The 15,629-nt window shown below is 46.1% G+C and overlaps 1 protein-coding gene across 2 annotated transcripts in view; it reads left to right on the top strand.

The window, feature by feature from the left end:
* The first annotated feature begins 15,375 nt into the window (after positions 1–15,375).
* The window catches only part of ZRANB2 (zinc finger RANBP2-type containing 2), a 12,789-nt gene continuing 12,535 nt past the window's right edge, over positions 15,376–15,629 (top strand). Inside the window, exon 1 of one of the 2 annotated variants that reach the window (XM_042873760.1) lies at positions 15,376–15,503. In XM_042873760.1, the coding sequence (XP_042729694.1) occupies positions 15,448–15,503 (56 nt within the window). In that variant the 5' untranslated portion in view covers positions 15,376–15,447. The remainder of the gene's footprint in view (positions 15,504–15,629) is intronic. The other variant, XM_042873761.1, reaches the window with a different exon arrangement.

Raw genomic sequence — 15,629 nt, 5'->3', positions numbered from 1 at the left:
GCCTTTAATATACAGAGCACTGAATCATAAGCTCCAAAAATCAAAACACGCTAAAAATAATCTCTTTTCCCACTCTCCTCCTTCCCCCTCTTCCCCAGGCTCCGCAGCGCATTACGGATGGCGTCTTTGAGGAGGACTTTTTGTTTCTTATTTGTCTCCAACTTTGAGATCAGTATCAGCTGACTTCTGCGAGAACAAAGCTTAAAACATAAGGGATTCACAAAGGGAGGAGGGTTTGGGGGTTTGTTTGGGGTTATTTTTTGCTTTAACCAAGCCTCAAATAATAATAATACCTTCCTCTTCTTGGGGATAAATGAGCGTCAACTTAAATAATTGGTCAAACTGCATGTGAAGAACATACAAATATCTTCCAGAAAATGATTCTAATGGCAATTGCCACCCCCAGCAGAAGTCTTTGGGCTCCATTGAAATGTGTTCATTTTTCCTGGCCGCAGATGCTCGTCAGCTGTATGCGAACACATCAGTGGTTGAACCAACAATCATTCTGCTGGGAGAATAAACCAAAGGAGCTAATCCTGCAACAAAGGATATGCAGATGACTAACATTTTAATTAAAAAAAAAAAACATATACTGCTAAAACACAATGACACAAATCTAATGCATAGCGAAGGAAATTAATGAACGTTTAAAGATGTCCAGGAGTCCAGAGCAGAGCAGTGCCTGGGAAAGGGTGGATGGCTGTGACAGCTGCTTGCAGAGCTGCCTGACCTGGCCTGGCCCAGCACAGAGGTCCAAACCTCAGCCTTCAGCTGCAGCCGTGCCCATGAGTGCATCATCGGAAGGAGAGCTTGGATTTAAAGTATCACACACGGCTCAAGGAGGCAAGCTGGAGGGTTCTGCTTGTGGGAACAAGGAGGGTCTGAGGACAACCAACGTGCAAAGTCCTAAAAAACAAAGACTTGGATATGAAGGTGGCAATACGGCTCTGTCTGTTCTATGCACACACACACACAAAAACACACACCACTATTTCTCATCCTGCACTGTTTCTCAGACAAACAACTCATTTATTTGTCAGTTCCCACCACACTTAGGAACGTCTGGAAGCAACGTTTATTCTCATTTGCTATTAATCTGTGAGCAATATCGTGCTTCCCATCATTAACACTAGCAGTAGCAAATGCAAATGCTGACGCATGGGCAAAGTTCAGCCCACCTGATTTTGGCATCTTCTGCTTGTCAGGATCCAGCCTGCTGCTGCCCCGACCACGGTTGGTAATGAACGGATTAGCAGTGCAGCAGCAGCCAATTATTGGGACAGGAATATTTCCCTGTTTTGAAATATCACAGATTACAGTGAAAGTGGAGAAATATGCATGCTTTTAAATCAAGGCTTTAATTATTATCCCATTTGAAAGTGTGACTAATTATTAGGATGCATTAGTATGTGTATAAATAGTTAATTATACTGTATGTGTCTGTGTAGCTTCTGTCACATCAAGGCAGTGCACCTTCACCACCTCACAGCACTCTGCTGCTGTAATCAAATGATCTTTGGGAACGACTGCAGATAATGCTGTGGTGCATCTTTTCTGCAATAGCACTGTATCATTTTCTGCATTCTCTTTTTAGCAAGACTGATATTTTCCCAGCTCTGTTCCAGCCATACCAGAACCACCTCTGTGATCCACTCTATGTACGTGGTGCCTCACTCCCGACAGCCCTCTGCTCACAACGGAGGCATTTCTTCTGCACAAACAGCAGTGAGCTGGCAGCAATTATTGCTTCATTACCGATATGTGCCACGTCGTTTCCTTAAACTTGCCAGAAAACACAGAGCTCCCTGGGGGGCAGAAGAGGAATGGATTTTCATTATTGACAAAAAGTGACTGTAGCACAATAGGAATGCAAGTCACCTTCCCCCTGGTAAAGCAGAAGGAGAACATAAACAACAGTGAGTTCATCCATAAACTATGGCTGTGCTCTGTGTTTGCCCACATCAGTACAATGAGACACCACAAGCCCAAAATCTGTACAGGACAAAAGGCCCTGCTTTGTTGCAGTGCTCACTGCAGCTCTGTAAGGAGGTGCATTCATGAATCACAGAATCACAGAATTGTAGGGGTTGGAAGGGACCTCCAGAGATCATCGAGTCCAACCCCCCTGCCAAAGCAGGTTCCCTACAGCAGGTACAGATGAGAACATCTTTGAGGCAGCTGGTGCACACTGCCATCGGTGAATCCCTCCAAAACTGCTGTTCCTGGAGCATCTCTCCTGGGGTGCAACAGGCAGTACGTTTGAGGCAAAGCCTGAGACATGGCAAGTGGCCTCAACCCTCACTCTGATTAAGCAATTCCATGCACTCTTATCAAGCCAGAGTGTTCCTGTGATAGGACGCAAGAAGATTATAAGCTTTCTAATTAACTTCTGTTAACTTTAGTTGGATAACAAGGTTTAATCAAGTGTATCATTGCTTTGTGTGGGCCTTCACAAGCACGACTGATTGATCGATTCGCCCTTTTCTCATTTGGCTAAAGAAGGAAACAGGGACAGCTGCAGTAATGAGGGGTGGGGGGCTGTCCTGGCAGAGCTGCCCAACTGAGCCTCCTTTCTTTTGATTAAACTTTTGATCAAAGCACGTTTGTTAATAAAATCTGAGCCATCACATAATGAAGGAGGGGAAGATCCGGTCAGCATGCAAGTTTCTGAGAGAAGTCGAGGCATCCATTGACTTCACTGGTGATTGTATCAGATCTGTAAAATGCAAATTAATATAAATATTGTTTACAGCAAGTGTACAACATGAGAATCTGTATTTTTTAAATAAATTGTGTTTTTAAAATTAAAAAAAAAAACAGCAACACATGCAAAGCTACAGATGGAGTTTTTGTGTCATTTGCTCAGCAGACAGAACATTGAATCCTTCACCCATTAAACGTGTCCTTGCCACAGATTTGCTGCACCTGCTGCTTTACATGTCAGTGCAGCCTTTCTGAATGCTGATGGCCCACTGGTGGGGGCCATCACAGCATGGCCATGACACCTGCTGGGAGCAGCAGCCAGCAATGGGCCTCTGCTGGAGGCAGTGCCATGCAATGGGTATGAAGGTGCCAGGCCTGGTTCTGAGCAATTCCTTGGCTCACAACCCAGGAATTTGGACGTTGCACCAAGCCGAGGACTCCATGCACCAGTGGGCCCATGCACTAGTGGGAATGGATGGGATCCCTCAGGCCTGGAGCTGTGCCATGGGCTGGCACGGTGGCTGCGGGGACACCTGCAGATGGGCCAAGTTTGGCCACCAGTCTTTGAATTTGATTATGGATTTCTGTCATTAAAAAGTGGTGTTGAAAGAATAGGAGAAGAATAATGGAAGAGAATAACAAAAGGAGAGAATAATGGCACTGTTGGAGATCCATCCTGTGACGTCTGTGAGCACGAGTAGCTCAAAGCCTCTGGTGCTCACACAGCACATTTTGGTCCCCAGAGGCTGCTGAAGCTGCGTCCATAAGGTGGGGTCCCCCAGACTGCTCTGATAGGAGCGTGCACCTCATCCCTCACCATGGGGAGGGCAGGGGTGGCTCCTGCACGGCACTGCCCCTGCTGAGTGCTACCCAACCTTCCTGCCTGAGGAGCGAGCTGCAGAAGGGCTGCACTGCACTTCTGTCCTTGTTTTCCCAAAGACCCTTCCAAGCAGAAAGCAAAGATGACTCACAGCTCATATGCCTGCACAGGAAGTCAGCAGCAGAGCTCTTTGCAGCAGCACCATCAGTCCACCTCCAGAGGAGCTGCTCCTCCTGCCTCCCAGAAGCGCAGGGTGGGCTGGTCCTGCTCTGGCACTCAGCTGGGACTGATGTGCTGAGTTCTCCACAGGAATTATTTGAGGAGCTGTTCTCCACCAACTAAAACGACCCTGAACAAAAAGAAGTTGAAAGTTGAAAAAACAGCTTGAAAAAGGAATCAAGATGTCAAAGCAGAGAAGGAGATGGTCAGGAGCAGAGCAGAGGGAGAGGCAGTGGGAATGGAAATGCATGATTTATACAGCGGAATCCTTGAGAAATTCAGAACTTGGTAACTTTTTCCATTGCCAGTAGATTTATTCCTTTTACTCTGAAGACTTTAACCTTAAACAAACAAAAAAATCTTATTCTACCTCAGAAATAAATCCAAAGACTTTCAAAGCCATATGGATGGTTTATTTTTGTCTTGAGTGTGTTGCCATGCAACTTGGAGAGGCAGCGGCTCCCTTGCAGTGATTGCCATGAAACTTCCATCCAATTCACTTCATTGTGTTACTTGATACGAGTTTGGGATGACCTCACATCCATCTGCCCGTATTCTATTTAGTTCTCTTCCTTCTAAACACGCAAACCAGAACATCTTGACCTTTCTTTTAGAGTCGCTTCTCCTTGGCAGTGCTATTGAAGGCAGTGAAGCTAGACTACTGCTTATGATGACTATTAAATCTCAAGAGTACTCTTGATTCTTATTTTATTGACGTTACAGCACCCTGCTCCAGAAACCAAAGAGATTGACAGGATCTTTGGGAATAAAAATTGGTTTTCTGAGGTATTTGGATCCAGCAAACAAAGAATAAAGGTCCGGTACCTTGAAAATAAATGACAGTACACAATCCTTAAAAAAACAAATATTGAAACGGAGGAGCAGGAGATGGTTCGTTCTCCATCCAGAGAGGCCTCCAAATCAGAACTGTGTGTCTCTCACAAATAAGTGCACCCCTGAAGAAAGCGTTTGGATGGAATGCAGAAGTCTGTGGGTGTCAGTTGGAACAGCCTGGGCCAGAAACAAGGCTGGGGAAGAGTGCTAGCAGGGGACACTGATTAGGAACAGTCACCAATAAAACCAAACCTATTCAGCATCCAGGAGAAGACAGGCTGCTGAAGTTTGCATGAGAAGAATGTTTGCCAGAAAAATCATTCTTACAAGAAACAAATATCAGAGAAGAGGGAAGTGAACTCTCTGGTAAATCCTTTTTGTAATGAGCTGGGATCAAAGGGCAAACTGCAGTGCATTTAGCTCTGCTGTTCAGTGCCATCACGTGGATCTGCACCACACCAGCAGCAGCTGCAGAAAGAGAAGCAGTTACCAATCTATTAATTGGCACTTTAAGTGGACAGGTTCAAGCACAGTATGCCTTGTTTCACAGAGCATTCACTGGGGAACTGCTATCGTAATCCATGGTTTGTGGTTCCAGGCAGAATATGTAATGTGCATAAAGGTGGTCCCTGTAAGAAGGTACACCCAGCACCTCTAATGAACCTGGAGAGGGAAGGGCAGCTTCCATCTTCTGGAGACATCGGGGAAAGCTGCAGCTCTGCTAAAGGCTGAGAGCAGATCCATAGCATCACAGCAGCAAATACTCCTAGGTCGTGCATCACCTCTTGGCGCTGCTACTGCCAGTGCTCCATTTCCTAGGTTTGTCGCAGAGCTTTTCCCCAGTACATCCAGCTAGTTTTTCCTGCTTCAGCTGTGTCCTGGAAGAGCATGGTGTTATGCTTAATAATCAGATGCTCCCGAGCTACAAAAAGCATCCTGAATATACAGTGAAGCTGCTAACTACAGTGACTTGGTTCTGATGCACAGCTTCTTTCCGTGGGGAGAGCTCACAGAACGCACTGCTGAGGCTGCTGCTTGGGTCTTTTGCTAGGAAAGGAGGCACCCAAACAATGCCACCTCCTTTGCATCCTTTGCAAGGAAAGGAGCCTTTCCTTTTTCTTCTTTTAATTCAGTATATTTTAATATGAGATAAAAGTCAAGCTTAACTGTCTCTCCAAAATGTTTGTTCGAGAGCAACATCACAGAACAGGTTTAGGGACAGCGGGCAGCCAAGCAGAGCTGCATACAAGGCTGCGTGTCAGCAAGGGGAGGCGTACAGGAGAATGAGTCTCTGGTTGTCATTTATTATAAATTCCAGTGAAAACAGAGAGCAGAATTTTGATTTCTCCTTTCGGAGCTTATGTAGAATTTTAACTGGGGCTTTTTATTAAAAAGCAGTCTGAGTTATGAATCATTCATGGCAAACGAGTGACTCCCACGCCTTGGCACGACGACCCGCGCTTGGCTCGTTCACCGGCAACAAATAAAGCGGCACTTAACGAACCCAGACAGGTTATCCTGATGGCTCTGAGGAAGCAAAATCAGGTGCATTTTAGGATTCAGAAAAGATACGTATTTTGTCAGGATCTCATTGGTCTGTTGGTTTTTTTTTTTTGGTTTTTGTTTTTTTTTCTTTTTCTGAATAAATGAATGGAGTTGTTTTAACGTAGTGTTAATGCTGGGAGTGCTGGGTGAAGGAATTCAATTGAAAGCCTGTCATTGGGTGCTCTTGTTTCACTGACAAGAGTTGTCATGTTCCTGGGACACCTGACATGCGGAGCACCAACTGATAAATAGCTTAAAGATGAAACTGTCAGTCACCATTACTTCGCACCAGCAATTATGGGAGTGCTGCCCTGGGGAGCCTGCAGAAGACCCCGCGCCCCTGCTGCTTCAGGAGCAGCCCCCTCACCCTGGAGCCATTCACAGCCCTTGCGTGGGCTCTGCTGAAGGCTTGCTGGCTGATATTCTGGAAATATTTCTTCTGTGCTTACAGTCCAGAAGGGACCAGATAAGGTTATGACGTGCAGGGTAGGAGCTGATGAAGGAGAGGGGAGAGGTAAGAGAAGACAGGTATAGCTTCAGCTTGGCGGGGGAAAAAAGAGCTGCGTGCACTTAGTCCCAAAGTTTTAGGTTGGATTTCTCCTGGGAGATAATTTAAATCGAAGATTCCAGCTGCAGATGAATTTTATATTACTCAGAAGGAAGGTGATGCCAATAACCTAGTTTGCCACCCTCACTCTCCAGCTGACAGCAGGGAACATCTGAAAGGCAGAGCTGCTTGGAGAGGATGCTGATCGACTTTCATACCATCCCTTGGATTTGTCTCATTTCTGGCTACTTCTGGAGACTCCGAGAATGGCTGTGCTATAACCATAGCAACAGTTTTTGCACAGCATTCAAATCTCCGCTGTTAAGAAAAAAGCAGAGGTGCTAACTCAATAAGGACAAAGTGAGTTTCTACCAGCGTGAAGTGGAAGCAGCTGGGTTGCGCAGCCCCGTTTTGTTTCTGCTGAAGCTGGGGCTGGAGCTGCAAGCAGCACAGCAATGAGGCCAGGGTGGGAGCTGCTGGGCAGCAGTGCAGCTTTTGCCTCATCTGCAAAAGCACTAAAAAGCACTACAGCACCTCCAGAACCCCCTTCTGTGTACGTATAAATATATGTATTTCGGAGCATTGGAGTTACACCTTCGCTCCACTTCATCACCCACTGATAGGAAGTTTGCTTTGAATTCAGTATCTGGCCCAACCTGATGGAAAGGTGGGATCAATACATCTCAGAAAGCTTTCGGAAGAAAGAACTCTTTTTGCTTGCAGAGGTGCAGAGCAACCTGTGCACCAAACAATCGATTTGTTTGGCAGTCAGCACGTGGAAGTGCCCAGCTTCCGACAGGACACCCAGCATCTCACAGGTGTGAGCTCTGAGTTTGCATTCATTTGGCTTGGATTGGTTTGATTGGAAGCATGATGTGAACTGGAAATGCCCTTTTAACTCCCTATTCTATTTGTAATTGAAATTTAAGGACAAACCAAGTTTATTCAGGAGTTTTCTTCTCCAGTGAAGGAAAGGAAGGAAAAAAAAAAAAGAATTCCTCTACTTTGTGGCTATTCATTTCTCTTTAAATAGGACACTTGTCAGAATGATTTTCCGTGTCTTATGTTACTGTAATTGAGTGTTCTGGAAAAGGAAGGAGACTGCCTTCACTGAAATGTGCAAATTTGTAGCAGAATTGACTGTAAAAATGAGGACACCAAAATGCTTTTTCATTTGGCTGGTAAGCAAAGATGTATGAGCAGTCATGAATTGTCTGATAGCAAAGGGAGAACCGCGATTCTCCTTGGGCACGGTGAGGATCAGGTTGTGTGAATGTGCCTCTCAGAAATGAGCTGCAAATGCTGGAGGGCGCTGCTGCCCGTTCCCTGGCTGGGGGGGTTCAGATCCTGGCCAGAGCCAGGTTCAATTCTTTCTTGTTTTCTTTTGTGAAAACAAAATCTGGAGAAGGAGCCAAGTATTTCATTTCAGTGAGAAGCAAATCAAAACCATAGAAAAGAACTGCAGCTGTAAGAGTACTATTCTGAAACTGCAGGAGGGGTTGGAATCCTAATTCTGACTTTTCAGAACTCTAAACTGGTGTAATTCAGTGTCCATTAACATAGGTACAGTTGAGAACAGCAGTACTGTAACTTAGTAGCAAAACTTTGAGGCTCATTCTTCTGTTACTGACCCTTTAAATATACTACTGACATGTTTCCACCAAGTGACACGTGTCAATGGATTGGATTCTCTGCATGGCTGGGAGTGGCTGCAAACCTCTGCACCCCCAAGCACTGCTGTGCTCCTTCAGAGCAACAAAATTCAGCTGAACGTCCGCAGCACTGAGCTCCATGGCACCCTAATTAGTGATGATGCTGCGCAGCACAAGCAGAGTGGAGCAGGATGATCATGGCAAAGGTTAATCACGCCTTATTTGCTTGACAGTGACTCCTTCAAGGATGAACCTGGCTTTAAAAAAATACGTATTAGATCTTCCTTAAGCATGCCTCACCTTTCGTTCCTAGTCGACTGCACTTGCCCATTAAATGCTTTCACTCGTATTGAAAATAAGCTTTCATGAACCACGGTAATTATAGCTGTCAGTGTGGATAAGGGGCGTTACTTATTCTGCATCTCACCTGCACGGTGCTCAAATATACCTTTTGAGCATGATAAAGATTGGTTTATTTACATACATGCTTCTCAAACATCACCTTCAGTAGGCAGTGGGTGCTGAGGATGCGTGCTCTGCTCCTCTTGCTGGGAGCCTGATGTTCCTTCGTGGACACACAGCACAGACCTGCCCACAGCATCCCTCTGACCACCACACATCACTGCACCCCAAGGGAGGGTTGAGGGTTGAGCCCTGCAGCGTTTCCTGCTCCCTCCCAATCTCACCACCACGATGCACCAGGCACAGCTCCCTTTCTCCAGCAAGTCCTTTCTTGAACCAAAACAACCTTTCCGTAAGCGTCCCAAATTCCATCTTAAATTATTTAGAATCTCTTTCCCCAGATTTTAATTGAAAAACTGTAACAGACCTTTATTTCTTGGATGGCTAGGTGCCTTTTTCTAATTTCTATCAAAAAGTACTCATAGAATCATAGAATCAGAATCACAAGGTTGGAAACGACCTGCAAGATCATCTAGTCCAACCACCCTCCCATTCCTACTAATACCACAAGCTACTAAACCATATCTTGTAGCTCCTCATCCGGGCGCCTCTTGAACAATTCATAACTATTTGATCCTGTCATTTGTCCTCTAACTCAGAGAATCCTTCTCCTTCATTTATATTTACCATCTCTGAATGGTAATAAGGAATCACCACTGCTTTTCTCATCTTGGCTAGGGCATGGCAGGTTCTTTTCATCTCCACCCATCAACATTTAATTTCCCCTATCTATTGGCTTCACTGGACCTTTCAGCAATTAATATTCACCTTTATCGTATTTGCTCTTAGGGGCAGCTTTTTCTTTCCCCTGCTCCTCAAAATGTCCCTCATAGAACTGCCAGCTCCCTCACGTTGTCTGATGGGGCATCCCATGGCCACGTCCTGCTGCATCACATCTGGCTCACATCCTCTGCCATCTGCCATCTGACCTTCCTTTCACTGCCAACATGCGGAGCTTCTACATCGAGATCATCTTCCCTTTCAGTGGGGCTGGTTAGCTCCCCCGGCAGAGGAGAAAGGCCTCACCAGTGGTGTCTGACTCATGTAATGAGCTCTTGCCTCCAGCCAGCAGGGAGCTGGCTCTGTTCAAACAGCCCCAGTGTGCATCTGTGAGGATCACTGTCTGGAAATACATGGCCAATCTCCATCCTGGCTTTCAATCTCTTCGTGAACTGCTCCAAAAATGCATACATTGAATACATATGCAAATATGCATATTACATTCTGGTTCCACAGATCCTTTGCATCCACCACCATTGTGTAGTTTAGAAAGAACAACGGAGTTTTAATAGATAGACTGGGACAATGAAAATGGACTGCGTGCTATGGTTGCGCTTTCATCCCCAAACACTACCTGGTGCTCTTCCAAACTGGGTCCAATTAAAAAAAAAAAAAAAAAACTTGGGAAAATTGCATGAATTTTAAATTAAAGAACATTTCTCTGAGTTGTTCTGAAGGAAAAAAAATAATGTACTCCATATCCCCAATTATGTCAGCTCTGACGTCAACTTGCCAGATCTAGCCAACTATTCAGAATATTCAGCTGCTGTTCTACAAAGTCTTCCAACACTTGGAGATACAGCACCAGGACCAGTGCAGCTCATGGACCTGTAATGTCCCCTTCCACGCAGGAGGAAATGCAGCTTTGCTGGATAGCTTACTTCTCCTAAATGATATGGTAAGATCATACTTTATTTTAAATCTGCTTTGGAGATTAAGTTTAAAAACTCAACTATGTCTCCTGTGGCTCTAAAAAAGCCCTTAAACTGTATTGCAAATGTCAACACAATTGTGGGCAAATATATGTTTGGATTTTCCTGTCAAAAGAGTGACGTGCATCATGAGTCCCTATTTATTTCTGAGAAGGAGCTCTGGAACTAAAACAACTGTCTGACAGGTAAAATCTGCTGGAGGAAATAACGCATCTGTATCACAGCTCTGAGTGCAGGGAAGGATGCTGTCAACACCACCGAGAGCTCAGTTACAGGATATATTGTTATTGTGTTTGAATAAAAATGTAATGATGAAATATGATCCATTTTCATAATCCCTGCACATCTGTCCATTGACACTCCACATTATTGCAGAATTACAAGCTGGTGGTGGATGTGGAGGCTCAGAGCAGCCAGAGCACAACATGCAAGGTGTCAGGCAATGGCCACGCACAATTTTCCTTTTAAACCTGAGGTGGTTTCACACACTGCTTTGGCAAAATATTCCCATTTTTGCTTTAGCAATGACATGTAATAATACGTAATATGTCACAATGGCAAATAACACACCTAGTTCCAAAGAGGATACAAGGTTTCACAACATGGGGATATGGTCACGTTAAACTTATTTCATTCCATTCAGCTTCTCCACCACACAGGGGGAAAATATCCAGGTATGATCTACGTGCACCTGAGGAGCATCTGTGACCACCTCTACACGACATCCATGAAATGCAGTCCAGCTTCAATCAAACAGCAAGCCAAAAGAAATCTGAAGGACAACACAGGTATTCAGAGTTACCTTCATATTTGGAGAATCGATCTCAAATTAATAAAAATGAAATTTAACTCAGACCAGGTGCAAAGTATTAGACTTGAAAGGGAGAAATCAAATACGCAGGCCTTAAACTGGAACAACATGTAGAGCACTGCAGAAAACAGTGATCTGCACTGAGTCATAAACAAAGCACAAATTCATGATGTGATGATTCTCCTGGAAGAAATTACCTCCGTGCAACCTGCACAAGGAGGAGCACTGCAGGGCAGCAAAACGGATTGGAGCTGCGTCAGCACGGTGCCAGCAGCAATGAGGCAGGCAGACCCTGCTGTGGGGGAGTTGTATGGGGGATCCGGGAGCGCAGAATGAAGATCTGGGTAACACAGCCTACCAGGAAAGGTTTAAAAGTACGTATTTGTTTTAAGTATGGAAAAGAGGAAGGGTTCCTTTCCAGACGCAAGAGAACATCAATAAAAGAGAACAGAAATCAGGGAGGTGGATGCAACAGCTGATGGAAAGGAAAAAAGAGGAAACATTTGGGACTACTACTTGCTGCTTGGCTGCAAATGAGAGGCTGGGAGGCAGGGCAGCCCACAGAGCACGGCTGGGGAACCTCGGGCTGTGGGTTGAGCTGAGAGCTGCCAGAGCAGTGCCTGCAGTCAGCAGAACCTCCAGCAGCAGCAGTGGGCGAAGGGGCCTCTCCAAGTCCCCAGTAATCACACCCTTGTATGTGTGAACGAGCATTGGCCAACTTCACTCTCAGCAGAACAAACACCTCAAGTATTGCTTGTAACATTCATACTGTGATTTTACATACTCCTGGTGAGCTCAATATACTCTTTAATTATTAAGTTATTAAATGACAAGCAATGTTTTACCCTCAGTAAAGGTCACATTTGAAGAAAATCTTTCCTCCAGCAGCACGTCAGTTGAGTGACACGACAGCACCCATCATCTGCTTGAAAAATTCTATTACAAAATGTCCGTCAGTCATGAAAATTGGAACAAACTTTGGAAAGCAAACTCTCCAAATGCTTGGCATGTCCTAAAACTGCTTTCCAGCACAGCAATCTTTGTATTGCATTGTACATCACAGACCTGTGAGTGTCTTGAAGAGAGGACAGCATTTGTGCTTTTCAATACAGGGACTGCATTTTCACTGCCTCCTGCTAAACAATATCTGTCAAGTTATGATGTTCTCTAAAAAAGAAACAGTCAAGCGCTATTTTGTGTACATTTTTGTTTATGTCCAACTCCATCAACACAAATAGATTTTCACAATTGTTGGATTTGACCTGATGGAAGCACATCGCTCGCATTTAACTCATAAATTTGAAATTGTTATTGCTGCTATGTCTTGGAGAGCATCAATAACTATTGAGTGCTTTAAAGTGATGCTTAAAATCCTAGGTGCCCCATACTGCTTAATAAAGTGTGGCACGCAGACACTGTACTTGGAGGCCACAAAAACAGAGTGAAAGAGCAATGAAGCACGGGCAACCTTCCTTTAATTACCTGGCTTTGATCTCAGCTGGCCTTCGTATCATTTGTTTTTTCTTCAAGAAAACTGATATTCCCTGCTGGTTGGTAGGAATCTGCTGTTTAGAGACAGGCCAATTAAATAGTTTTCTATACATTTTTTCATGCTCAACTGTTCAGTTTCATTATGTTAAACTGAAGGGCAATGTATTTCTCATTTACTTCGTTATTATCAGTCCTTATGTATACTTGAAGCCAAAATGTATTATGACAGAAACAGGAACGTAATACAAATGTCCATAAAGTGTCTTGAAATGAGAAGTAGATGTTTTAATGGAGCTTTGCATAAGAAACATAAGAAAAGAAGATGAGCATATCAAAAAACTTCAAGCAAAGCTAACTGGTTTATTAAGAAAAGGGGATATCCTACATAGTCACTGAGCTGAGCTGGCTGCCTGGTCACAGTGCCCTCCAGGACTTCAGATCTGGTCCACTTGGGTCTTGCTCCATAAATTAATTAAGATATTCATGAATTAAATAAATTTATTCATCAATTAAAAAATAAGCCATGTGTTTTTTCATTCCCCAGTTGGCTTTTCAGTTTTTAATATAAGCTTTGAAGTAAATGGGCAGGACAAACAGAAGTTATGGCAATATTCCCTCTGCATATTCAGGCAAAGGTCTGATTTCCAGAACGTGGCTGACTGCATCCCACCTCTGCCTGGCCAGAGGCTTCTCTGGGGAACTTCCTTCAGAAGAAGGCAAATACCACTGAAATATTCTTCTCATTATTTTGGTGGGAAGTTTTAAAACATTTAAGCCTCAAATTATTACCAGGTGAGTTGCGATTTTGCCCATGCTTATTTTTAAAACAGAAAGTGCCTCTTCTGATTCATTTCTTGATGTAAAATTCAAGATTTACGTGTCTTGATTTCCCTTAAGAGAAATCCAGGGATACGGAACAAACTCCTGCCCATGAAGTCATCCACAGGGGGCTTTTTTAATGACCTGAACAGCACGAGGATTTTGCTGCTCAAGTTAGAGCGGTATTCTCTGTTCTCATGTTAAATTCTGTTGGCCAGAAGTTGATCCCCGCTTGGCCCAGGAGCCACACGAAGGTGATGAAACCTGAGCAGGTTCTGCCTTCACTCCTTCAGGGCTTCAGGGAGACCCCAAACCTGCACTGCAATGGACCCATGAGCAGCGACCTCAATGGGAAACCAGGATTCCAGAGCAGCGTCTTTCCTAAGCACGTTGAACTCCAGTCCAGTTCTTCTCTAGGCCAAGGTGCTGATTTTCTTCTAACATATTAGCGATGCACAGCCTCTGCTTTTGGCTTTTCCCCGTCCTGCAGAGGAAGGAACGGTGCCCTGCCTGCAGGAGGTCTGGGTGAATGCACACACTGTGAGATCCGGGCACACCCTGGCAGCTTCACCTCCTGCACCATGTGCAAGGCAAAGATAGTCCTGCATTCAATTCCCAGCACCGATCACACAGGATGACAGCGATGCTGTTTGTTTTTGTTTGTTTGTTCTTTTCGGGGGGAGGAAATAGCTCTATCAATATATTAATATTTAAATTCTCTGCCTTCGATGTCACAACAAAGCAGATCTCTCTTTTTCAATAGCAGCGGCTGGGAAAACGATCCGCGTTACCAAAGTGCCACCTGCTGTACAGCATCCGATGGCGGCAATGCATCTCCCTCCCCAGGCGCTGAGGGCAGTAACCGGATTCTCCAGATCTTTTATTTACTTTCATTTACTCTGTTTCACTTTTATTTACTTCGTTGTAAGGATCTGCGCTGACGAAGCGACCACAGAAGACGTGTTGCCACCTGTGTCGCAGCACTAAGGCCGATCCTCCTTTTCAGCTCAGACTGACGGGTGCAGTGAAGGCTTGCGGATCAGACCGAAGATGCTTAATGTGGGTTAGTTTTTTTCCTGCTGTGTGTGCAGGAAGGCGATGCTCCACGGACCGTCCTGTGCCGTGTACCCAGCTGCCGCTGAGAGCAACGGGCGGGCAGAGCAACGGCCGGAGGGATCGCACGGCCCCAGCCAGCAGCTTTGGGGTGCTCGTTAAAGGTTTATTGCAAAGAAGAAGAAAAGAAAAAAAAAAAAAAAAAAAAAAAAAAAAAGCATTTATTTGGAGTTTTAGCACTGCGTTCACGCACTCGCAGCTCAAACGGTCCCGGCGTTCTCGTGGGACGTCGTTACGTTGCTCACAGCAACCGCCGCTCCCGGCACGAACGAGACCGCAGCCGTTCGCCCTGCGGACGTACGCGGGTACCGGGCGGCTACCAGCCCCGCTACCAGCCCCGCTACCAGCCCCGATATCCGCCCCGATATCCGCCCCGATATCCGCCCCGATATCCGCCCCGATATCCGCCCCGATATCCGCCCCGCCCCGTGCCGCTCCGCCGCTCCCGCTGACGGCGCCCTCCGCGGCCCCGCGCGCACGGCGGAAGTTGCAGGCAGTCCTCCGCGCCGCTGGGGGCGCCCCGTCCTCCGCGTCCTCCCCGCGCGGCCGGGCTGAGGCGGCCGAGGCGCTGCCTGACCGGAATCCCGCCCGGCACGGGCACGGCTCGCTGAGGCCGCGGGGCGCAGGCGCGGCGGGCGGCCCGGCCGGCTCAGGACCCCGGTCCTCTTCCTCCTGCGCGGCGGTGGTGGCGGCGCTCGGCGGGGCTGTGCTGGTCCGAGATGTCGACCAAGAATTTCCGCGTGAGCGACGGGGACTGGATCTGCCCCGACAAGAAGTGAGCGCCGGGGGGCGGGCAGCACGGGCCGGGGCTCGGGGCTTGGGGTGGGCCCGGCCCGGTCGGAGGCCGCTGCTGACGTGTGTCCGTGTGTCCGTGTGTCCGTGTGTCCGTGTGTCCGTGTGT

The sequence above is a fragment of the Lagopus leucura genome, unplaced genomic scaffold (genome assembly GCF_019238085.1).
Source record: "Lagopus leucura isolate 7727_CA_CO unplaced genomic scaffold, USGS_WTPT01 Super-Scaffold_100009, whole genome shotgun sequence".
In the NCBI taxonomy this organism is placed as follows: Eukaryota; Metazoa; Chordata; class Aves; order Galliformes; family Phasianidae; genus Lagopus; species Lagopus leucura.
The sequence above is the reverse complement of the archived record's forward strand: the minus strand, read 5'-3'. Positions and strand labels throughout refer to the sequence as shown.